This window comes from Heteronotia binoei, chromosome 7 (genome assembly GCF_032191835.1).
Source record: "Heteronotia binoei isolate CCM8104 ecotype False Entrance Well chromosome 7, APGP_CSIRO_Hbin_v1, whole genome shotgun sequence".
Classification (NCBI taxonomy): Eukaryota; Metazoa; Chordata; class Lepidosauria; order Squamata; family Gekkonidae; genus Heteronotia; species Heteronotia binoei.
The window spans coordinates 319,620-344,384 of NC_083229.1; the positions used below are offsets into that span (position 1 = coordinate 319,620).

A 24,765-nucleotide genomic window follows, 5' to 3' on the forward strand; every position below is an offset into this window, starting at 1 on the left:
ATCAAGGTCAGTTTCAAATCACACACATCTCCAGGCCAGGGGAACTGGCTAGCAGCCGCCTGTGTGCTGGAAGCCATGTCCTCCGCAACACCTGCTGTGAGATCTGAGAGCTCCTGCCCCATTCCAAGGCATGCGTTGCAACCCACACCACACACACAGAGCCAGGCCACCCAGAGTGAGGCAAAAGCGCAAGCCCAATTCCCAGGAAGGGCAGTCCACTCTGCTCCTCCCCGCTCGGGTCAGTAGCAAGACTCCAGATCCACCCGGTTAGTGGCATGCAGCAGGCCGAGCCGCTTGCCTTGGCGTGGAGACGGGTCTGCAGCACCCCGCCCTGGCCGTAGCCGAGGGGAGGGCCCCCCAGGCAGGCCTGGCGATTGGCCACGACAAAGGGGTTGGCGCTGAAGGGGATGGGCTGAGAGTCCACCAGGCTCTCCTGCTCCTGGCTAGGCTGCCCCAGCTCAAGGGAAGCCCCACTTGCCGAGATGGCGCCGCCGCTCATCAGGCCCGGGTTCGAGGAGGGGGCGTGGCGGACGACACAAGTCTCTGGCGCAGGGTGCACCTGGGAATCCCCTTCCATTTCACAACAGGGAGGCTGAGGGGGGGAGGAGGAAGAAGAGGTCAGGCGACAGAGCCTGGCTGCCGAGGGACAAAGGGCATGAAGGCCTCAGCTGCAGAGGAGCCAGAGGGAGGGAGAGAGAGCCCCCCAGAAGCAGGGCGGGGGAGGCCAGGGGTAGCAGCCGGGCAGAGTCCTTCTCATCCCACAGTCCTGAGGGGTGGAGGCACCCCGTGCTGAGCTGAGGGACTGCCAAACACAGGGCAGGCGACAGAGCTCAGTCAGCGCAAACTCCCCATCAACACAACAGCCGCAAGAGGGTGCGCTGGAGAATATCTTGCCCATCTGAGCCAGGCTGCAGGAGAAGACCCGGCCATCACCCACCACAGCAAAGCCAGCAGGGGAGGGGGGCAGGGAACATGGGAGCTGGCCCCCTCCATCATCCACTCTCCAAAAGGCCACCCACAAAGAGTTCGTGCGGAGACCCAGCCAATTTCCTCCAGCGATGCCAGCATCCACCGCCCCCCGCAGCCCACTCTCCTTCATTCTCATCAGCTCACAGGGCCCTCCAGTGATTGCCGCAGGAACAGAAGACAAGCCCCAGCAGAGCCAAAACCCACCCCTCTCAACCTCACCCTCCACACTCTACCTGCCTGCATGCCCGCCAGGGCCCCCCTCGAGGGAGGGAAGGAAGGAGAGAGAAAGACAGAGAGAGAGATCCCCGGCAGCGGCAAACAAAGGGAGCCTTCTCCAGCCCAGCCCAGCCCAGCCCCTCCAGCCAGGACATAAATAGCCCAGGCCTGGACAGGGCCCCATTCAGGCACCAGGACCAAGATCAGGTTTCCAGACACCCCCTCCCCAGCAACCCCCTCACTCGAAGCCCAGCAAAAGGAAGCCACGCCCAAGACCCTGCTTTGAGCCTCCATGACCTGCTGCTTGTGTCTGTCCTCTCTCTCTGGGGTTCCAGAAAGGGATGGAGACCTAGCCCGGGGCTGGCCTTGGCCCCTTGCTGGCACTCTACAGGAACAGGCTGGCCCATGTGAGACAAGAGGGACACTGACTGGTCTGAGCCCAGAGGGAGAAACCCCACCCCTCCCTGCCCAGCCTGCCTTTCTCACAGCTGCACCAGGCCCTCCGGGCAAGGCCCAGAAGCAGGGAGGGGGAGGAGGAGGATGGTGGGGAGAAGGGCTTTATTTATAGACAGGCATTCCAGCCCAACAGCTGCTCCTCGCCTTGCCCCTGCCGCCCTGCATCATCCATGCCTGCCCCCCACCCCCAAGCCAGCCAGAAGAGCTCCTCCCACTTGGGCCTGACGGGAGAAAGAGGGCCGACTTCCACTCACACTACGTGTGGCTCTCGGGAGACCACTGCTGGGCAGCGCTGCCAGGGTGCGGTAATCCAGCTGCAGGGGCTCTGCGCTGATGTCCTGTGGGAGGAAGGCCAAGCGGAACAGGCAGGGTTGGAGACGCCACACTGCCCCCCTCAAACCAGTGGAGCACTCCTCTCCTCTCCTCCCCAGGCTCACCTCTGCAGCTTCTGCCAGCAGCTGCGCGGCCATCTCCCGCTCCCTGCGCCTTCGCTCCTTCCCAGGGACAGGCAGAGCCAGGGAGAGAGAGAGAGAGAGAGAGAGGAGTCAAAGGGTGGGAAAGACCCCAAGGCGACACCACACAGAGAGGAGGGAGAGAGAGGGCCACAAGTGGGGCAGGAGGGAGGAGGAGGAGGAGGAAGCCCTAGAGAGTGTGTGTGGGGGGGGGGGCTGCAAGGCCGCCAAGGACAGCCACCTTCCAGGCAGCACTCCTCAGCAGCCCCCACCCCCACTGCCGCAAGACACCTCTTTTGCTTTGCAAGTTGACAAGGGGGCAAGAAGAGCCACAGGGAGCGACCAAAGCAAAGGGTTGCCCAGGATGACTTCAACAAAGGAAGCGACGGCGGCGGCAGCAGCCTCCCCCATCTCTGGGTCTGGGTGCCGGAACAGACCTGAGCCCAGCTGCCCTCTCCCGACTCTTCAGGTGTGCCTCAAAGATCCCTGGTGCAGCCTCAATGAGAACACTGTGTGCAGTTGGGGTGTGTGTGTGTGAGCGCGTGCAGAACAGGTTTATCTCACAAAAGCACACTGCAGAACCAGGCAAAGGTACAGCAGAGGGCAACAGAGATATCTGAGGGGGAGGGCTGGAGAGTCAGGGGCTCCTCAGTCTACAAAGGAGACAGCTGAGGTTTATAAAATCCCACTCAGAGTGAGGAAGGGCAGAGGGAGAACTTTCTCTCCTGCTTCCAAAATGCTAGAACTCGGTGGATGAAGGTGATGGGCAGGAGGTTTAGGATGGACAAAAAGAAACGTCTCTCTGCTCAGCAAGTGACTGACATCTGGGATTTGCTGCCAGAGGATGGCCACAAGCACAGGGGAGGGGAGACAGACCGATCCGTTGCTCCATAGGCCTCCCTGCAGGGAGGAGGAGGAGGAGGAGGAGGAGGGTGCAAGCCTCTGAAAGCCAAGGTCAGGAAGCAGCTGGTTGGCTGCTCTTCTGCAGTTTCCATGCCCGTCAAAGCAGACGATGTGGAGGGAGGCGGGCCAAAAGAAGGCACCTCCCCCACTGATGCCATCCCAGCAGCCACAGAGGAGAGCGGGGGGGGGGGCAGGAGCGGGGCAGGATCCAGCAGCTCAAGGAAGTCAGCTGGCATGAAAAGAAGGAAAGCCAGTCTCCAGCCCTAACAGAGATTAGATGGCCACCAGACAGCCATGCTGATCCTGCAAACTTGGGCAGATCATGAGAGGGAGGGCTTGAAGGGCTGCATCAGTGCCTAGTTTTTGTGGCCCTTTCTTACATGTCCCAACCTCCATCTAGACAATGAGGGCATGGCTTTCTCCCCCCCCCCCCCCCCCAGTGAGACAGCTTATGCTGCAAGGGCATGACTGGCCCAAGGTAGACCAGCGCGAGCTTCTGTGGCAGAGAGTGGGATTTGAACGTGGCTCTTGCAGACCCGTGCCTGACACCCTCACCACAACACCAAGTGATCTGAGGCAAACAACAGCAGAGGATGGATGAGCTCATAAACACCAACTTTGGTATGACCCTGAGGGGGGGCCCTTTGGGGCTCTTTCAGCACAGGCATTTCTGCAGCCAGGCTGGACTTTGCCCTGCTCAGAAGAGTCCTGGTGCTTCTGCACCTTTCTTCCAAGGTAGCAAGGTTGAAGGTCAAGAGTCCAACCCCACTGCAAGTCTGCTTGGATCTGATGTGGCCCCAGAGCGTTGCTTCTTCTGGAGTCACCCCACCTTCAAGCCACCCTCTGAACTGGGCTCCTGCATTCCCCACCAGGGGCAACTGTGAGCAGCACCAGAACAAGGTCAGGGTTAAAGGATTCCCCACAGCGGGTTGTTCTGTAGGGCTGTTCTTTGCATGCAGAAAGCGCATGCCCCATTTCTGCTGCCTGGCACTAGTGTGTCCAATGCACTGGGTCTGTGCTGCAGTCTCTGCAGAAAGCCCCCTCCCCGGCTGGTGAATCAGAGAGATTCCCTAATTTGAACTAAGGTCCTATGTGTGGCATTGGCACTGCCACAGTGGCACTGGTTCTGCTGGGCACATAGCAGTGTTATGCAAGTAAGCACCCTCACCACAGCTGACTTGCCACTGCAGAGATTCTCTCTCTTTTTATTGTTCTATTTCGTCTGTTACAACAAATATTTGTAGCTATATACATTTCGATCTCTCCCTCCCTCCCTCCCTCTACTCCTAGTCTTTTCACCCCAGCCATGGGCACAAAGTCTTAATCTTCCACTGAAGGTCTTTTCTTCCTTCTTTCAATATCCAATCTAGGCAGGTCTTCCATCTGGTCTTAATTTCAATAGATTTCCCTTCCCCCACTGCAGAGATTCTTAAGCAGAATCTGATTTCTGTCTGGGGTAGTTTTTCCCACCATAGGGAAAAAGGGCCCTCTTTGAGTGCCCCTAGAATTTGGACCCCCAGTCCCAAACTTTCTGGGTCTCGGGGAGAGGCACCGGAAGCAGCCCTGCAAATGTGGTGCCTCTCCCTTAACCCCCGTGCCCCCCAGAGTCTGATTGCTTCTAGAGGCGGAGAGGGACATATTTGGGTGCCCCATGGCACAGAGTGGTAAAGCTGCAGTCCTAAGCTCTGCTCACGACCTGAGTTCGATCCTGGAGGAAGCTGGGTTCAGGCAGCCGACTCAAGATCGACTCCGCCTTCCATCCTTCCAAGGTTGGTAAAATGAGTGCCCAGCTTACTGGGGGCAAAGTGTAGGTGGCTGGGGAAGGCCATGGCAAACCACCCCCTAAAAAGTCTGCCGTGAAAACATTGTGATGCGACGTCACCCCAGAGTCGGAAAGGACTGGTGCTGGCACAGGGACAGAACGGAGCCCACTGGTCCAATCTTTTCGGAACTTGGGGTTCTGTGGGGGAGGGGCTCTTGCGGCTGCATCTCCCTCAAAGCCCCCCAGCTCCCATCCATTGTACCCGATTCTGCCATTGACTTCAATGGCCCATTGGGAATAATAGTGGGATAGGAGCAGACTCTTGGACCTCCTCCTAGGCCAGCCTTTGTGGGGCTCTGTGGGGGAGAGGCTCCACCTCAAACCTCCTCCCGCCACGTGCCATCCACTGTACCCGATTCTGCCACTGACTTCAATGGCCCGTGGGGTATAATGGGGCCATAGGCTCAGAAACAGCCAAATCTGGGGTATTTGGCCCTCCCAAATATCTTGCTCCCAAATCTGGATTTTACCTGGGTTCTTTAACACCCCTAGACACCTGATGCCAACAGCGTTGCCACTGAATGCTCGAGCACAGCGTCCTGCTCAGCCAGTACCCAAGAGCCCCCACAGAGAAAGACCATCTCTTCCCTTGGGCAATGTGGCCAGAGCAAGAAAGAGGCTCCTGGCAGAACAAGAGGGACGGCACAAGCGGCAGGAGCACCACCCCTCCTCCTCCCACAAGCACACAGAGAGCACAAGTGCACCTCGCAGCCAACATGCAAAAGCCTAAGCAGCAGAGCAGCGGGGGGCGAGGGGAGCACCTCCAGACCAGCAAAGGCGAGAGAGAGAGAGAGAGAAGACACAGAGTCTCACCACTTTCTCCTTCTCTTCCCTCTCCCACTGGGTGGTCTCCCTCACCATCTCCAACTCCTGGGGACAAAGGAGGTGGTCAGAGCCCTGCCAGGCCAGACACAAAGGGCCCCACAGGGGTGGGGTGGGAAACGGGCGACGACTGCACTGCCTCCCATCAGGCCCGGTACCTTCTGCAGCAGATCCAGCTCCTCCGGACTGAGATCCCGGTCTATGGAGGAAATGCTTTCCAGGCTGTTCTTGTGGCCCATGCCAGCCGCAAAGGGATTGGCAATGATCCCCGGAGACATCTGCAAGAGGAAGGCAGCTGGCATGAGGCACCTGCCCGGCTGCTGGCCCAGCCCAAGGAAGCACTGCAGCCAGCCCACCACTCACCTCGAGGGCAGCCACGGCCTGGGGGTCAAACCCATCACAGACAAGCACCAGGAGAGAATCGCAGGCAGCACGCAGGATCTGGACCGCTTCGGCATGGGTCATGCCCAGCAGGCTCTGATGGTTCACCTCCAGGATGCGCATGCCCACTTTCAGCCGGCCATCGCGGGCTGCAGCCCCGGCAGAGCTGACCTGCAAGGCAGCCAGGCCTGAGGGAGGGCGGGCGGTGAGCGGCAAGGGAGACAGGCTCATAGGGGAGGGACGGTGGCTCAGTGGATGAGCATCTGCTTGGTAAGCAGAAGGTCCCAGGTTCAATCCCCGGCATCTCCAACTAAAAAGGGTCCAGGCAAATAGGCATGAAAAACCTCCGCTTGAGACCCTGGAGAGCCACTGCCAGTCTGAATAGACAAGACTGACTTTAGGAAGGGACGGTGGCTCAGTGGCAGAGCATCTGCTTGGTAAGCAGAAGGTCCCAGGTTCAATCCCTGGCATCTCCAACTAAAAAGGGTCCAGGCAAGTAGGTGTGAAAAACCTCAGCTTGGGACCCTGGAGAGCCCCTGCCAGTCTGAGTAGACAAGATTGACTTTGATGGACCGAGGGGGGGGTCTGATTCAGTCGAAGGCAGCTTCATATGTCCTTATGCTCACAGACCCATGCCAAGAGAAAGGGCAGTCGCCCCACAGAAAGACCTGATAGGGTGTGCCAGTGGGTCATGAGCCCCGCCCCACCCCCTACACGCCAGGACCCCCAAGCCAACAGGGGGCGCTCTAAGAAGGCGAAGCTGGAGGGGCCTTGGACACAAAGCCCCAAGGCCTCACCGTGGCCCGGAGGAGCCCTCCCTGAGTCTATGGGGCATTTATAGGCTGCCTCTCGAGTCCTGCCCGAGGCAGAACAAGCCTGCACGAGAGCAGGAGAGACTGCCACTGCTGTGATCTCTTCTGCTTTTCCTTCCTGAGCTGGGTGGAGGAAAATGTCTCCTGTCTTCCCACAACCTTGCCTCAAACCAAAAGCCACAAGGGTTTGGAGACTGAACAGCAGAGTCCGCTTGCCCTTTCCGTCCCAGTTCCGCTGCCTGGGCTCAAGGCAGAAAGGCCCCTCCCCCCTCCCCCATCCACAGCCCAAGCACCAGATCCAGTGCCGGCAGGCTGCTCCCTCTGCCTCACGCCTCTTTGGTACCTTGGAGATAAAGATGCCCTCGTCCGTGGGGTCAAAGGGGTTCCCCGCGTGGCCCTTGGCACCGCCTCGGATGCTGACCCCAAGTTTTTCCCCGGGCCTCTTCTCAATGCAGATCTCCTACCAGTGCAAAGACAAATTGAGAGGCTGCGCAGACGGGGAGAACTTGCCCCCCCCCCCCCCCCCCCGGCAACAGTAGCCTCTGTGGTCCTGCCCAGCTTGGCCCCTTCTTCAAGGTCCAAGAAAGTCGCCTGGCTCCGGGACAGCCAGAGGAAGTCAGGGGAGGAAAGGCTGCCTGGGCAGTGCTGCTTCTCTCCTCTCCTTTACTTCAACTGTGACAGTCCGCCATCCTTCAGGGGAAGGACCGTCTGCAGGCCGCCCTCGCACAGGAGCCAGACCCACCTGGTGGAGGGACCCCTAGAGAGCAGGCGCCCCCTCCCCTTCAGGAGCAGGGAGCAAAAACCTCACCAGCTGCCTCTTGGGGAGAGGAGGAGGAGAGGCAGAATGAGACAAACACCCCTGCTGCTAGCCCTGGCTGGGCCGTTTCTGCAGTCACTGGTGGAGAAAGCGTGCCGGGAGCTGGCGACGGAGGGAGGGGGGCACAAGTGATGAAATGACATCTTGCACCAAGGACGCCTACCTCCATCCCAGGCGGGGGTGGGTCTCGCCTGACCACCATTCTCAGCTGCTGGCTGTTGGACAGCAGGGCGCTCACAGCCTCTTGGTGCGTGGCATGGCGGAGGTCGATGCCATTCACCTCCAGGATTCGGTCGCCCACCCGCAGCCCACTGCGGGACGCCAGCCCCCGTGGAATCACCTGAGAGGCAAAGTGTGCAAACTAGCAGGAGGCAGTCCTCGTTCAGGAAAGAGCCCTGTGGGTGAGCTCCAAGGGGCAGGGCTGCGCTGCAGAGCCAGGCAGGTCTGGTCTCCTCTCAGAGGCATCCTGCCCCCTCCCCTCTACCTTGGAGATGAAGACCCCTGGCTCCTGGATCCCAAAGGGGTGGCTGGAGTGGTCGCTGCCCCCGACAATGCTGAGCCCAAGCGGGCCCCCGGCTTTGAGCAGGCAGACCTCCTGGGCAGAGAAAGGAAAGCAGTGTTGGGGGCATCTGCAGCAGACACCGTGGGGGGCCACCCAGCACTGCAGCACTCAGGCAGAGAAGCAAGTCCCCTGGCCGGGATCGATTCATCCTGGCGCATCCTGAGGAAGGGGAGGGGAGGGGAGGAGGCAGAACTGACCCCAGGACTCCTCCAGGTCACAGGCCACATCTGAAGCGCACGCACACGCCCCCCCCCCCCCTGCACTCAGGGCCAGACCCCCACCCCCGCCCCAGGGAGAGGGGAAAGCAGCAGCCCGATGGAGCACGCCTGGTGCTGGGAAGGAGTCCGGCTCCTCGGAGGCAGCTCACATACCTCCACTGGGTACTGGCTCTCCAGGGAGGTCTGGGGTAGGTGGCTGCTGCGGGACTCCTCGGGGGGAGGGCTCCCCTGCTGGGCAGGGGGCGGTGGAGAGTGGACCCGAACTCGCTGCCCCAAGGACTGGTCGCCCTCGCCGGGTGGAGCGGCAGCTTCCCTCTCGACCAGCAGCGTGATGGTGGGCGAAGTGGCAGTCAGCAGCGCTACGGCCTGGTCATGCCTGGCTTCTGTCATCTCGACCCCGTTGATCTGGAACAGGGCCAAACGGGGGGGGGGGGAGGATAAGGCACCTGGCCACTGACCCGGAGGACACCGAGAGCACCCAGCCTGGGCCCTCCCCCACTCCCCAAAGGCCTGGAGCAGGGGGCGGCATGGGACGGTCGGTCAGAGGTGTTGCTCCAGGAGGCATGCAGCCCCTTTCTTTGCTCCAGAGAGCACGGGCAAAGGGGGAGGGGGCAGACAGACAGAAGCGAGCCCTGACAAGTCCACCCCAGGGCTTACACAGCCCCCCGAAGGTGCATCCAGAGGGGCTGCCAGTCAAAAACCTCCCTCCGGCACAGACCTCTGGAGAAACAGCCCCTCAGGCTGGCAGCAGGCAAGCAAAGAAGACTCAGGAAGCAGAAGGAAGCTTCAGAAACAAGACTGCAGAGCACAGAGGAGGGCCAAGGAGCATTTGACAGCACGGCACAAGGAAGGAAGGCAGCCTCAGAGACGGGGAATGGCCGGCCATGCCTGCTCCACCTTCCCCCACCCCCCGCAGAGGCTCTACTCACCAAGAGGACCCTATCCCCCACGCGCAGGGTGCCATCCCGGTGTGCTGCACCCCCTTCGGCAATCCGCGAAATAAAAATCCCCTGTGAGAAGGAGGCAAGTCAGGCCCCGCCAGCCCTGGAAAGGCCCCAGTCCTGCCCTCGCCAGGCCCCAGTCCTGCCGCAGAGACTTCTTCTTCCCCCTCGGACCCTCCTGCGCAGGGCCAGCCCAGAGCCCAGAATAAGCAGCCGGGCGCAGGGATCGAATGTCGCCAGCCAGCTGCCTCTGCCAGGCAAAGCTGCCCTGCCCTGCCCTCTGCTCACCGTTTCCCCTGGCCGGTAGGGCGTGGAGCCCTTGCCCCCCGCGATGCTGAAGCCAAGCCCCCGCTCGTTTCGCATCAGGCAGGCAGAGAGGCGCTCTGTGGGGGCCGCTCCTTCGGGCCGCTCGGGGAAGTGCAGCCCCCCACCTCGCCGCTCCCGAGGGCTGTAGTCATCTTCGGGTCGCAGGGGCGTCACAGTAATGGCGTTCTCCGGCTCCACCATTCGCTCCCGCAGCACAGTCATGGAGACAGCACTGCCTGAGCCACGCAGCGCCTCCACAGCCACGTGATGCTCTGCGCCCTGAAGGGAGACTCCATTCACCTGCCGGGGGGGGGGGACATATCCTCAGGCTGCCACCTGAAGACTTCTGCAGCACACCCGCTCCAAAAGGGTGCCCTCCACAAGCCTCCAGCTGCGGCCCCAGCAAGGGCAGCCCCCTCCACAGCCCCTGCCCAGAAAGCAAGTGGAGGAACCTGCTCTGCGCACAGTGGCCTCCTTAGAAGGGGGGAAGGGCCCAGGGCACTGAGTCCCAACTGGGGGAGGGCCTCCATGCTCAGAGCAGAAGGACCCGGGGGAGGGGCACAGCCAAGGGCCCCTGGGAAGAGACCTGCAAGTGGAGCTGCTGAGGACACAGGGCAGGGCAGAGCAAGGCAAGAGCGGCACCCTTTCCATTCCAAGAGCTCTGAGCCCCAGGAGAGCTTTCCGCCTTGCCTTGCCTTCCCCCAGCCCTGAAACCTGCCAGTGCCACTTGTGGGCCAGGAGCAGGCCTTGCAAAGTCTGGCCTGCAGGAGCTGTGGGGATCAGGGCCTCCCCTCTTCTCACCTCCAGGAGCTTGTCTCCCACTCGCACCCCCGCCTGCGCAGCTGGGCCTTCCTCCGACACACGAGAAATAAAGATCCCCTGGAAAGAGAGCCAAGCCATGGAGGAGGAGGAAGGCCGCCCTGGGCCTTCCCTGCCCCCACCCCCTCAAGAACTCCCCAGCACAGACTCGCCCCCACTGCAGTTACCTCATCCTCTCCCTTGTAGGGGGTGGAGCCTTTGCCCCCTGCGATGCTGATGCCCAGCCCCCCCGTCTGCCGCACCACCATCAGGGTCAGCTGAAAGCAAAAGGGGACGAGGTCACGGCCAGAGCCCAGCAAGTGACCTTTGCCCCACAGGGAGGAGACATGGGGGGTCCCCTCTCCCAGGGCTCATCTGGCACAGGCACACGCAAGCTGAGGGGCCACTGCTTGGGAGCATCAGCAAGGGGGGAAACACACACACACACACCCCGGCTCCAGCTCCTTCCCCCTCACTCCCAAGCAGGAGGAATATCACGGCACAACCCCCAGCCCCTGTAGGAGGAGCCCAGGGAGTGGGCGGGGCTCCGCAGGGGCCAGGGGCAGAGCAGTGCTGGAGCCCGCACAGCCAAGAGCCCTTCCTTGCACAGCCAGAGCCACAGTGGCCCAGTCGGGGCAAGGCAGGGCAAGGCAGCACACCTCTCCCCCCTGGCACTGGGCATCCCCTCCAAGGCAAGGCAAGGCAGACCAAGGAGCCACTGGGTGCTCAGAGGGATTGCGGGGGCTCCCCTGGCCCAACAAGCAGTGCTGTGTGAGAGCAGGAAGGGGTGGGGGGAGCGTGGGGAAACACACACACCCCTTCTGCCCCATGGGGCTCTTGCCACATCCGCCCCTCAGGCCTGCAGCTAGAGAAGTGGGGACATTCAGGCTGATGTGCCTTTGCAGCTGGGCTCCGCCCCACGCCACAATTTGCTCAGGAGGGCCAAGGACACCGCTGGGGCAAACTCCTGGCTCTTCTGCCCAAGCAGCTCCCCGATGGGGCCCTCTGCTTCACGGCCAAGTGCTCCCCTCTCTTCAGAGGATCTGATCTGGCAGCCCCACAACAGCCCCATAGCAAGGGGGGAGAACAGCTGGGCCTCAGAGGACTCTGCCTAAAATGCATTTGGGGACCTGGGCACTTTCACAGGAACAGCCATTTCATGCAGAGGTCCCTCTAAATCTCCCCCTCCACAACACACATCCCATCCTTTGGTATCCCCAGAGCATTCAAAGCAGAGGGGAAGGAGTGGCCACAACGGATGATGAGATGACATCAGACGGGTCACATTTTGCAGCCAGAAGCAAAGAGAAGGGACTCAGAATTATTTTGTCCTGTAAACTATTTAGAGTGTGATAAGAGAAGCAAAGGCAGTGCTTCTGCCGCCCCTCCCGCCGCCTTCTGGAGGCATGGAAGCAACAAGGACGCCCCTCTGCTGCTGGGGGAGTGCCCAGGTCAGTCATCATACATCTTCACAAAACCCCGCGGTGTGCTTAAGGACACCTAAGTGCACAAACGCTCTCTGTGAAAGCATCATTGGCTTGCTGAGATTCTGATTTTCCTCAGGTATGTTTAGAAAGCAGCGTTTTTAAGGTTTGCATTTATCTGGAGGCCCCATGGAAGCACAGGAGCCTTGAAGTGAACTTCAATTAATCTCCACTGCAACTGTGCAAAACATCTCTTGTTTCCCATCCATCACAAAACTGTGGCCTGCCTTCGCTGACGCAGCTCCCCCACCCACCCCACCCCCTGGCGCACCTCAGGCACTGCAAGGAGGGAGGGAGGGAGAGCCAGCAGCCCCTGCCAGTGGGGTCCCAGAAAACCCAGAGGGAAACGACAGGGCTGGTGGGGGGAGAATAAGAGAAGAGGGGGCAGCGGGATGTTGCCGGGAGTCGTACAGACCTCTTCCTCCTCAATGCGAGCAGGTTCAATCAGCAGATTATTGGCTTGATCAAACGACACCCCCTGTTAGGACAGGAACCAGCAGAGAGAGGCATGCGGGTTAGTGGAGAAGGACCAGGCTGCCACCAGAGACAGATGGACAGACGAACAGACAGGCCCTGCCCCTAACACCAATGAGAAGGAGAGAGAGGGAGGGGGGAAGAGGCGGAGAGAGAAGCAGGGCTCGCCACTGAGGTGGGGAACAGACACCTCCCCCCCCCCACACACGGCTCTTCCTGCTGCAGAAGCAAAGGTCTGGTGGTCTATGGCCAAGAAGCCCCTCCTTCCTCAGCTGTCCCTGAAGGGAGCACTGCTTGTTAGGGAGGCGGGATTCAGATGGCCACACCGTCGTGCAAAGGCCTCTCCTTCCCACAGGAATCCGAGGCTGCAGAGGGAGCAGGGCAGGGCTGGCTTGCGAAACCCTCTCTCTCCGCAGCTCCCAGATCAGGGCCGAGGGTGTCATTCCCAGGGAAGGAAGGAGTGCCTGAGCCAGAGGAAGCAAACTCTGGAGCCTCCCAAGAGGCCTCCCACCAGAGACAGACCCACCTCCGGAGCAGCAAGCAGCCCCTTGTCTGGCAAGGAAGGCAGGGCAGGGTACACATGCTTCTAGCCTGAAGAGAGATGCAGTGCCCTGCCCACTTCCTACTCACACCAGTGTGGCCGAGCCCAGAAAGCGAGCAAGCAGGCAGGCAGGCCGGCCGGCCGGCCGGCCAGCTGCCTCCAGGAAGAGACCCCTTAGCCTGGATTGAGGTAGCAGAGAAGAGTCACAGGAAAGGGGGAACTGAGCCACTGGCAGAGGGGGGAGGCCCTGGGAAGCAGGAACGCCGCACTGTCTCCTTGCCCAGGAACCTACCTTGACGGAGGGCGGAGCAGCTGGGGCCTCGTTCTTGGGCTCCTCTTCATCCCACCCGTTGTTACGAGGCTCCTCCTCCTCCTCCTCCTCCACTGCCGGGGGCCCCACCTCCGTGCTCAGCCCTTGCAAGAGGGCCACCACTGCTTCAGGCTGAGGCAGCTGAGCAATCCGGAAGTGCTTCTTGTAGTGGGGGGTGTCCTTGCGGATCAAGCGCTGCTTGCCTGCTGGGAACCGACACTCCTCTTCCTCTTCCTCATCTTCGCTGCGGACAAAAGTATCTTCGGCAAAATGCACCGAGGGCTGCAAGGAAAACATCCCAGATGGGACGGGAATTCTCAGGACAGCTGGCTCCCTTCCTTGCCTGCTCCTGTGCTCATCCACCCCCCATCTCTGGACTCTGGACAACCTCACAGAAACACCTCTGCCTTTTGCACTCACAAGCCCCAAATTACAGCTGCATCACACAGCAATGTTGAAAAACATAAGAGAAGCCCTGTTGGATCAGGCCAATGGCCCAACACCCATCCAGCTCAACACTCTGCGTCACATAAGAACATAAGAGAAGCCATGTTGGATCAGGCCAATGGCCCCTCCAGTCCAACACTCTGTGTCACATAAGAACACAAGAGAAGCCCTGTTGGATCAGGCCAATGGCCCCTCCAGTCCAACACTCTGTGTCACATAAGAACATAAGAGAAGCCCTGTTGGATCAGGCCAGTGGCCCCTCCAGTCCAACACTCTGTGTCACATAAGAGAAGCCATGTTGGATCAGGCCAATGGCCCATCCAGTCCAACACTCTGTGTCACATAAGAACATAAGAAAAGCCCTGTTGGATCAGGCCAATGGCCCCTCCAGTCCAACACTCTGTGTCACATAAGAGAAGCCATGTTGGATCAGGCCAATGGCCCATCCAGTCCAACACTCTGTGTCACATAAGAACATAAGAGAAGCCATGTTGGATCAAGCTAATGGCCCCTCCAGTCCAACACTCTGTGTCACATAAGAACATAAGAGAAGCCATGTTGGATCAGGCCAGTGGCCCATCCAGTCCAACACTCTGTGTCACATAAGAACATAAGAGAAGCCATGTTGGATCAGGCCAAAGGCCCCTCCAGTCCAACATTCTGTGTAACATAAGAACATAAGAGAAGCCCTGTTGGATCAAGCTAATGGCCCCTCCAGTCCAACACTCTGTGTCACATAAGAACATAAGAGAAGCCATGTTGGATCAGGCCAGTGGCCCATTCAGTCCAACACTCTGTGTCACATAAGAACATAAGAGAAGCCATGTTGGATCAGGCCAGTGGCCCCTCCAGTCCAACACTCTGTGTCACAGAAGAACATAAGAGAAGCCCTGTTGGATCAGGCCAATGGCCCCTCCAGTCCAACACTCTGTGTCACAGAAGAACATAAGAGAAGCCCTGTTGGATCAGGCCAATGGCCCCTCCAGTCCAACATTCTGTGTCACATAAGAGAAGCCATGTTGGATCAGGCCAATGGCCCCTCCAGTCCAACACTTCTGTGTCACATAAGAACATAAGAGAAGCCATGTTGGATCAGGCCAGTGGCCCATCCAGTCCAACACTCTGTGTCACATAAGAACATAAGAGAAGCCATGTTGGATCAGGCCAGTGGCCCATCCAGTCCAACACTCTGTGTCACATAAGAACATAAGAGAAGCCATGTTGGATCAGGCCAGTGGCCCATCCAGTCCAACACTGTGTGTCACATAAGAACATAAGAGAAGCCATGTTGGATCAGGCCAGTGGCCCACCCAGTCCAACACTCTGTGTCACATAAGAACATAAGAGAAGCCCTGTTGGATCAGGCCAGTGGCCCATCCAGTCCAACACTCTGTGTCACATAAGAACATAAGAGAAGCCATGTTGGATCAGGCCAGTTGCCCCTCCTTTCCAACACTCTGTGTCACACATATGAACCTAAGAGAAGCCATGTTGGATCAGGCCAATGGCCCAACACCCATCCAGCTCAACACTCTGCGTCACACAGCAGCCAGAAAACCCAGGTGCCATCAGGAGGTCCACCAGTGGGGCCAGGACACTAGAAGCCCTCCCACTGTGCCCCCCCAGAACCCAGAATACAGAGTATCACTGCCCCAGACATAAGAACATAAGAGAAGCCATGTTGGATCAGGCCAGTGGCCCATCCAGTCCAACACTCTGAGTCACACAGCAGCCAAAAAACCCAGGCGCCATCAGGAGGTCCATCAGTGGGGCCAGGACATTAGAAGCCCTCCCACTGTGCCTCCCCCCCAGCAACCAGAATACAGAGCATCACTGCCCCAGACAGAGTTCCAACAATTCGCTGTGGCTAAGAGCCACTGATCTACCTCTGCTGCTCCATATGATTATCCAATCCCCTCTTGAAGCTGGCTATGCTTATAAGAACATAAGAGAAGCCATATTGGATCAGGCCAATGGTCCAACACCCATTCAGTCCAACACTCTGTGTCACAAAGTGGCCAAAAACCCAGGCGCCATCAGGAGGTTCACCAGTGGGGCCAGGACACTAGAAGCCCTCCCACTGTGCCCCCCCCCAAGCACCCAGAATACAGAGCATCACTGCCCCAGACAGAGAGTTCCAACGCTATGCTGTGGCTACTAGCCACTGATGGACCTCTGCTGCTGATGGACTTCTGTTTGAGGTCAGCAGCACCTTAAAAGCCAATAAATGTTGCAGGGTAAATGGGGGATAATGGAGGCTTTGACTCACAAAAGCTTATAGCCTGGATCTGTTGTTCCTCACTGGACTTAAACCGCCTCCCTTTACTGCAGGCCCCACTGCTACCCCCCTGAGAGGAACACACCACCTTCTTGCATTGGGGCCTGGGCAGATATTCCTCTCCCTCTTAGGGGATACTGAAGGCCAGAGCTTCTTTTAGCCAAAGAAAACTCACAAGGACTCGGGAGTCCAAAGACTACACAATTAGTACTGAGGTCCTACTAGTACTCAGATCAGCGCTTAAGCACATAGCTGGGATCTCCACAAGGGCTGTGTATCCCTGTTGTTTTATTTCTACCAAAGTTTGGAATAAGATATACGAATTTATTTCTCTTCTGGGGACAGAAGAGAACTGCCAGACAGCTAATCACACCAGGGATGGGCAGGAACCAAGGTTTGTTTGGCAGAGTCATTCTCGAAGCAGTTTGCCCTGCAGACGGCCTGGCACAAATGCATTCGATTTCTCGGCAACGATGGGGGTGGAGCCCTAAAACGCCTCAAGCAGTTGTCCATAGCTTGATTGGCAGCTCTGGGAGTCAACCACGGAGGCTCCCATTCTGCTCTATGGGAGCCATTAGAATTCCACACCTTGACTCAGCTGCTTTTGCTTTGCAGCACGAAGAGAGGAGAGGAGAGTTCGTTGTTGTGAGAGCGGAAGAGGAATTGTTTGCTGTGTGCCTGATTTAGGGCAGGTTTTGAGGGACTCCTTTCCCCCACACAGCAGGATAATTTTTTAAATGCCTCTCCCAGCTGGGAAGGTGTTCTTGGTGGTGTTTCAGGGACCAAACCTGAAGTTAGAGCTGAGCTTTCCTGGGGGCACCTGGTTTGAAGGGCTCTCTCTCAGACATCCGATATCCCATCTTCGCCAAACTTGGGAGAATTCATGGAGAAGAGCCTGCTGAAGACTCCCTGTCAGTGTGGTATCTCTAACTCGCAAGGGGGCTGTTGTACCACCTCCAGAACCAAATGAACCACAAGCCGGTTCTGGAAATGGAAGAGTTTGTGCAAGTTCATGGTTCATGCAATCAAACGAACCACAAACCAACACAAGCCACCATTTCCCTGATTTGTGCCCATCCCTAAATCATACCACTTCAAAGAGAGGATGTAATGTGGCAGCTTGCATTCAAGCTTGGGAAAAGACAACTGTGAGTGAGCTCACTCTCCCCCCTTCATGCAAGGTTGGCAACAGTGATGAGAGCGTCTCAATGTATTACATTTGGCATTCCACAAACACTAGCAGGATCTATCCATGAGACAGGAAGGACACATCAGCTCAACCATCACCCCTTTTTCAGTCGGGTTTTCTCCTGAAATTCAGTTCAGACAAATGATAACCATATAATCTAAACCTGTTATTCCACATGGGCAATAAACTTCATCAACAAAGTAGTCAGATCCCCAATTTCTCCTTCCATGTTCTCTTACTGATCTGCCAATGAAGTCTGAAGTTTCAGGCTCCAATCCAATCCATTTTGAGAAATATTTTATTATTTCCCCCTCTACCTTTACAATTTTGAGGTATACGGTGAGCCCCCAGAATCCGAGCTTTTTGTTTCCAGCCGCTGGTCCCCATCTCCATCCTGAGCTCCAGTAATTGGCCTCACAACCGTCACGAGGGGACGTGCACAGGACGCTGCAGCACTCCTGCCCTCCAGCCCCCACCGCAGGTCTCAGCTCCCCCGCCTCACCCTCTCCTCCCATGCCACCACCTCCCCCTCCTTCTTCTACAGGACAGGCTGGTGGATCCTTCTCCTGCCTTCTTCCTCCCACCACCCAGTCTCCTCTTGGGTTATAATTTTGTCCAAGATCTGCAGAATATTTCTTTAGAGCGTGTGCACGCATGTGTTGCACTCCCTTTGCTGTTACTCTTTGTCTTAATGAATCTTCGACTTCAAACCCATGCAGTATATTTCTAAGGACGTGCATGCCCTTATGAGGTGTTAGATCAAATACTGGACCCCAATGCCTACAATATTTGCCCTGCGTAAGGAGGCGGCTCCTTTGGTTAAGGTAGAGGAGGCATAGGTGGTCTATTCAGGTAACACGACCTGTATACTGAAAGGTGCCATTCAGAAGGACTCCTTGGCAAAGGCTGGCTGTGAGGGGAAGAGGCGGAGGCTTGGGTCACATGTGATGTAGAATCATAAAACCAGAGTTGGAGGGGGCCAAGAGGCCATCTAGTCCACGCCCTGCTCAAGGCCACAGCATCCCTGACAAGGGCTCCTGCTTGGAGGCTGCAGGGAGGGGAGCTGATTCCGCTGCTGAACTACTCTGACTGCAAAAAAAGCTGGTGCCTTCCTGCCCTTAATGTAGACCCATTATTGCAAGTTCTCTCCTCTAAGCCTTTCAAATACTTCACCCCCCCCAACCCCCTTCTCCCCAGACTGAACAAGTCCCTCAGCCTTTCCTCAAAGGCTTCCTTGGTCTCCAGGCCCCTGATCATCCTCTGCGCTCTCTCCGTTCTGCCCACACCCTGTCTGAAGTGGGGCCTCCAGAACCGCACACAAGGCTCCAGGTGTGGCTGACCAATGCAGTGGAACTAGGACATCTTGTGATCTGGATGTTATGCCACTGTCAATACTAGTCTTTTTTGCCACTGCATCACAGTGGTTGCCCGTATTTAGCTTACGGTGAACCCCTACCCCACATGCTGTTACCCAGGAGTCTGTCCCCCATCCCGTCTGCGTCCCCTCCTCACGTCTCCACAAGTGGAGAGAACTTCAGCCTCACCTCCACACCCTTCTGCTCCTGGGGAGACAGGGGATCCTCAGAAACAGCGGGGTGGGTGGGGGCAACTCCTCCACTCCTTCCATTAGCAGAAGTTTGCCACAGGAGCCCAGCTGGAGAGAGAAGGCAGGTGTCAGGGTGGGTGGGGATTTCCAGACATTAGTGGCAACGAGGGAGAAAAGGCAGACACTGGAAGCAGCAAAGCAGAGCACCTGAAGGGCCCAGCAGCACCATTAAGTTTCTGGGCAGGGCAGGGCAGGGCAGGGCAGAGGACGCAAGTGACACATGGTGCAGGGACCCAAAGCACATGGGCTAGGCTGCAGCAGGGTGAAGGCTCTAGGCAGCCACTGCAGAGAGACCAGGGAAGGGAAGGCTGGACACAGCAGCAGGCATGAGCTGAGGGGCATATGGGGGCAATGGGGATTGAAAAAAATACAATATACTGGTTTGGAGAAGTTCCTTCAGACCTTGTCCAGGAAGGAATGAAAGAAAGAAGAGAAATTTCACATTCTGCAAGGCAGGTGTGCCAAGAGCCAAATGGCTTTGAGCTTCCTGGGAGTGAGAAGGGGGGAGCTGTAAAGCACAACAGAAATCCTCCCCCAAGTCAGTCCGCTGGAGACCGTTCCCACTCCCAAGCCCTGCAGCCCTCCTTCGATCCATGGGCACACAGACCTTTTGATACAGAAGTCTCCAGGTGTGCCAATGCACGGAGCTCTGTGCTGAATATGCCACAGCAGGCAAAGTCCTCCTTGCTGAGGGGGGTGGGGTCAGGTGATGGTCTCCTTGGACCTTTTTCCAAAGGGGTTACACAGCAGACTCATGCAGATGTCCAGGAGCACCGTCAAGGCTAATAAAATGTATTCCAGCATGAGCTTTTGTGAGTCCAAGCTCACTTCCTCAGATGCAAGACATAAACATCCACAGCAGTCATTTATACTTACAACTGGCAGGCAGGAGTGAGGTTACAAAGACAGGACAGTCTGGAACAGCAGTGGAAGAGAAACTAACTCTCAGTCACAGTGGTTATGGGCAAAGAAGAGGGCTCTAATCAAGGAAGGTGCAATCATGAGCACCATTCTGATCACCCCCGAGGACAGCAAAATGAAGGGCGAGGAGGAGGAGAATGGATTTCCACCCCACCCTTCACGAGTCTCCTCACAATCTCCTTTCCCTTCCCCTCCCCTCCCCTGTGAGGGAGGTGGGGCTGAGAGAGCTCAGACAGAAACTGCTCTTTGTCAAGAAGAGGCTTCTGCTGTTGATTTCATGCCATGGAGTTGATGCCAGCCAACTGCCAATGCTGATTACTAATACTGTGACTGAGAAATATGCATTTCTTATAACACAGGTCTTTCCCATTTTATCTCTTATCATGCCTCCGCTGAATAGCTCTGCTTGGCTTGGCCTGGCACTGCTCATTGTTAGCCCCTGTGGACCGGAATGTGTTCACAGGTGGTTGGCCTTGAAACGCAGGTGGTTATCTGCAGAGCTGGAAGGAACGGCTTGACACTGAGTGACTGGGGGGAGGGGAATTGACCACATAATAATTCAAATGCTTTTGCACGCTTAGTGTTGCTGATGTCATTAACTGTCATACCTAAAGTATAAGTGTCTGGCCTTGCCTTATGAGGTCAGTTCTAACAAAGAACATCCTGCTGTGAACACACCTCCTTTCAATGAAGTCCTTATTCAAATCAGAGGCTAACTTGATGAGAGCTGCACAGAACCTGATTCTCTTGGGCAGAACAACTTTGAGAGTCAGTCTGGTGTAGTGGTTAAGTGTGCGGACTCTTATCTGGGAGAACCAGGTTTGATTCCCCACTCCTCCCCTTGCACCTGCTGGAATGGTCTTGGGTTAGCCATAGCTATCACAGGAGTTGTCCTTGAAAAGGCAGCTGCTGTGAGAGTCCTCTCAGCCCCACCCACCTCACAGGGTGTTTGTTGAGGGGGGAGAAGATATAGGAGATTGGAAGCCACTCTGATTCAGAGAGAAGGGCAGGGTATAAATCTGCAGTCTTCTTTTTCTTCTTGTGGCTGACCCAAGGTCACATCAGCAGGTGCATGTGAAGGAGTGGGGAATCAAACCAAGTTCTTCCAGGTAAGAGTCCATACATTTAACCACTACACAAAACTGGCTTTGAGCACAGAGTTACATATTTATTTACTTATTTTTTTAACCCTTGGATTTATATCCTGTCCTCCCCACGAAGTGGGTTCAGAGCAGGTCACAGCAAAAGGTACAAGAACAGAAAAGACAAGTAACAACTTAAAATTTAAAACAATTTAAATGTAAAACAGCACATAACCATCTCTGGAACCCACCAATGTCTCCCATTGGGCAGGTCATAACAAACCAATGGCAATATCCAATTCAGGAGATGCCAAAATGAGAGCCAGTTTGGTGTAGTGGTTAGGTGCGTGGACTCTTACCTGGGAGAACTGGGTTTGATTCTCCACTCCTCCACTTGCACCTGCTGAGATGACCTTGAGTCAGTCACAAGTTTTCACAGAGCTGTTCTGCTCAAGAGCAGTTCTGCAAGAGCTCTCTCAGCTCCACCTACCTCACAGGGTGTTGTGTCTGTTGTGGGGAGGGGAAGGGAAGGAGATTGTAAGCCGCTCTGAGGCTCCTCCAGGGCATGAATCCAGTCTCCTTCTCCTCTTCCTCACCATTCATCCGGACAGTGTGGGCAGGAGCACATGCACGCAAAACCCTTTCTTAGAAGGAAGGCATGTGGGCAACTTCATATAAAAAGAACAGCTAATTAAGGGGACAACAGATTTATGGGAAGGGCACTTGGTTGGGAGAGGAGCGGGGGAGAGACAGACAGAGACTAAGGTCGACTGTGATTCTGTTTTTATCTTAGATTATAAGGCATTGTGAATTTCAAGTAAGGTGGGATATGAATTTTAAAATTAAAAAAGAGAGCGATCGTGAGGGCTGAAGTGCAGTTTGGGACATCACTTGCAGCCGCCCTGAGCCTGCTTCGGCAGGGAGAGCGGGATACAAATAAAAATTGATTGATTGACTGTATGTTTTAATCTGAAGCTGCCCTGAGCCGCAAGAAGAGGCAGGGAATAAACTGCCCTCTTCCCTGGGGGTCAACGTGGAGGCTCCAGCGGGCACAGAATGCTGCAGCTCGGTTACTACCAGAGGCTGCATGGTGCATGTATATGACTCCCATTTTGCAGTCATTCAAGGTGCTGGCCATCACATGCAAAACCCTCTGTGGCCTTGGTTCATCACATCTATAGGACCGCTTCTCCCTTTGTGCTCCACAACAACAGAGGGCCTTCTGGGGGCGCCACCCTTCAAATGGGTAAAATCAACAACTGCCCAAACGGGTGCCCTCTTTGTTGTGGCCCCCCTCTTGCAGAATGCCTGTCTGAGGAGATCAGAAAAGCTCCCACACTTGCAGCTAACTATACAAAACTCAATTATTCAGGAAGGATTTTTTACACAGGTAACAGGACCTTTTCAGCCCTGGCTCCCGCCTAGTGAAACATGCTTCCAGAAGAGATCAGGGCCCTGTAGGACTTGTTACAGTTCCGCAGGGCCCGCAAAACCTAATTGTTGCCCCAGGCCTATAGTTAGAGGGCAGCAACAGGCCTCTTTCTGACTGGTTCCATCTATGGTTCCATCCCCTCCTTCTCCTTTCTCCCCTCCCTCTCCTCTTTCCTTCTCATTCAGATAGTTATATTGCCTTCTATAGGAACACCATCTTTTAGCTGAATGTATTTTATGGCTCTTATGATATTTATAGTAATTCATCATAATTTGTAGTGTATTTATTGTATTTTTGTCAGGTTCAGCCTGACATGGTTTTTCATTTTCAGATGCATTCCGTTAAATTGCTATTTGCTTGCTTGCATGTAACTTTTCTGACATATCAAGTGTGGGCAGAAGGGGGGACGATGGAAAGGGACTTCATTATGAGTATCATTGCTATAGCGACTGAGCTTACCAGGCAGCTGTAGCAACAGGTCCGTCTCACCTTGCAGGTGCGAGGCCAGTGAAGATGCTTCACACCTTTCTGTGCCAGCTTTTGTGAGAATCAACAGACCAGAGGGAGGGGACAGATTTGCCCACATTTTTTGATGTCTATAATTGTAATTACTTTACCTATTGGGTCATTCCTGCAAATGGCTCTCTAGCATAAGGTCTACTCTTGTATTGAGTTTTCAATAAATCCAAACCATAACTTTATGTGCATAGATTCTTGGAGTCAGTAACTGGCAGAACTTTACCATTTTAATGTTTGTAGAATTTTGTATGTTTTTAAAATGAGCCAGTTCTGGGAGAGCAGGTTATAAACAGAGTATGACAACAGCAACAACAATAATTGTGGCTAATATGCTCCATATGTTTAAAGTCGTCTTATGCCTGTAGCCGGTGCCACTTCCTGCGGCAGGGAATTCCACAAAATGAATCTGGGCTGCAAAATCTTCATGCACTCTCTTTGCTTCGACTGCTCCTACTCAGCTGAACAGTGCCCCAAACAGCCACCACTGAGAAGTGCATCCTCCTGAACTCCCTCCATGGCAGCGCTCTGGCTCCAGCAAAGGCCTTTCAAATGCTCAAGGAGGCCTTCCTAAAGCCAAGCATTCTGAGCTCAGAGCCCCGCATTCCCACACTCAGACATGGGCCACAGAAACGGCGCTGCATCTTTGGCTTTAGCCCTTGTACTGCCAATCAGGGGGTCACATCAGGGTCACCTGCTCTGGACTGACTCTGCCTGGAGATCTGCTTGCCTTGGCCCACCCCACTCCTTCCAGGCTCAGCAGAAGGGGCTCCTGTGACTCAAGAGGGCAGCAGCAGCAGCAGCCTCCTCATGCCCCAGGCCTTGTCTCTGTCCTTCTCCAGCCCAGCATGCTGCATGTGAGAAGTCATGGCTACCTTGAGTCTCCCAGGGAGGAAGAGCAGCACAAGGGAAGGCAGACTAGGCTCCCAGGCTCCTACCTCATTGTATTCCACCTCCAGCTCTTCCTCCTGGTCTCCTGTGGCCTCCTCCTCCTCCTCTCGCTGTCCCTTCTCCACCACTGCCACCTCTTCCTCAGCTCCAGCGCTCAAGGGGGCCTCTTCCGACCCTGCTGTCTGCTGCAGGCTCCTCCCCGACTCCTCCGGGCAGCCGGCCGAGATGGTGCTGCTGGAGACCTGTGATTCCTCACTTTGGTTGGATGTGGCACTCAGTCTCTTGTCCTAGAGGAGGCGGAAAAGAGCAGTCAACAGAAAGCCACACATGGCATCACACAAACACACACAGATGGGCAGGAGCAGAGGCCCCAGAAGGGCGGAAGGATCGGACAGCAGTAGCAGCAGCACTCGATGCCTGCAGGCACAGGCCAAGGGTTGGCCTCTCAGCAAAGGCCCAGCAAACATCGCAGTCATACAGCAGACATGGCATGGCCTCCCTTCGCCGGCCGGGGGGCAGATGAATTGCTCCCCTCACCCAGGATCATCTTCCCCACAGAATCAAAGAAGCCTCGAGTGGGAAGGGACCTCATGGGTCCAAACCCTGCAGCACAATGCAGGAAATTCACAAATATCTCCATGCCCAGAAGATGGCAAAACCCTCCAGGATCCCTGGCTAAACTGGCCTGGAGAAAAATGGCTGCCTGACCCCAAAGGGGCATTTTCTCCAAACTGGAGAGCCAGTTTGGTGTAGTGGTTAAGTGTGCGGACTCTTATCTGGGAGAACCAGGTTTGATTCCCCACTCCTCCACTTGCACCTGCTAGCATGGCCTTGGGTCAGCCATAGCTCTGGCAGAGGTTGTCCTTGAAAGGGCAGCTGCTGTGAGAGCCCTCTCCAGCCCCACCCACCTCACAGGGTGTTTGTTGTGGGGGAGGAAGGTAAAGGAGATTGTGAGCCGCTCTGAGACTCTTCGGAGTGGAGGGCGGAATATAAATCCAATATCTTCTTCATCTTCTATCTTCTTAGGTGTGTCAGAAAGGGCCACAAGAACTGAGCACTGGTGCAGCCCTTCCTGCCCTCCTTCTCATGAACTGCCTAAGCTCACAGAATCTTCACTGC

General features: G+C 56.2%; 1 protein-coding gene across 1 annotated transcript in view; it reads right to left on the reverse strand.

Moving 5' to 3' along the window:
- Positions 1-24,765, reverse strand: part of SCRIB (scribble planar cell polarity protein) — a 109,215-nt gene that overhangs the window by 38,380 nt on the left and 46,070 nt on the right. The window contains exons 14-30 of the mRNA XM_060243026.1: positions 23,694-23,933; positions 13,267-13,566; positions 12,375-12,437; positions 10,664-10,753; positions 10,479-10,556; positions 9,660-9,977; positions 9,360-9,440; positions 8,584-8,835; positions 8,135-8,245; positions 7,814-7,990; positions 7,177-7,293; positions 6,004-6,192; positions 5,799-5,918; positions 5,632-5,688; positions 2,079-2,135; positions 1,896-1,979; positions 299-592 (exon numbers count right to left, since the gene is read on the reverse strand). Of these exons, the coding sequence (XP_060099009.1) occupies positions 299-592; positions 1,896-1,979; positions 2,079-2,135; positions 5,632-5,688; positions 5,799-5,918; positions 6,004-6,192; positions 7,177-7,293; positions 7,814-7,990; positions 8,135-8,245; positions 8,584-8,835; positions 9,360-9,440; positions 9,660-9,977; positions 10,479-10,556; positions 10,664-10,753; positions 12,375-12,437; positions 13,267-13,566; positions 23,694-23,933 (2,628 nt within the window). The remainder of the gene's footprint in view (positions 1-298; positions 593-1,895; positions 1,980-2,078; positions 2,136-5,631; positions 5,689-5,798; positions 5,919-6,003; positions 6,193-7,176; positions 7,294-7,813; positions 7,991-8,134; positions 8,246-8,583; positions 8,836-9,359; positions 9,441-9,659; positions 9,978-10,478; positions 10,557-10,663; positions 10,754-12,374; positions 12,438-13,266; positions 13,567-23,693; positions 23,934-24,765) is intronic.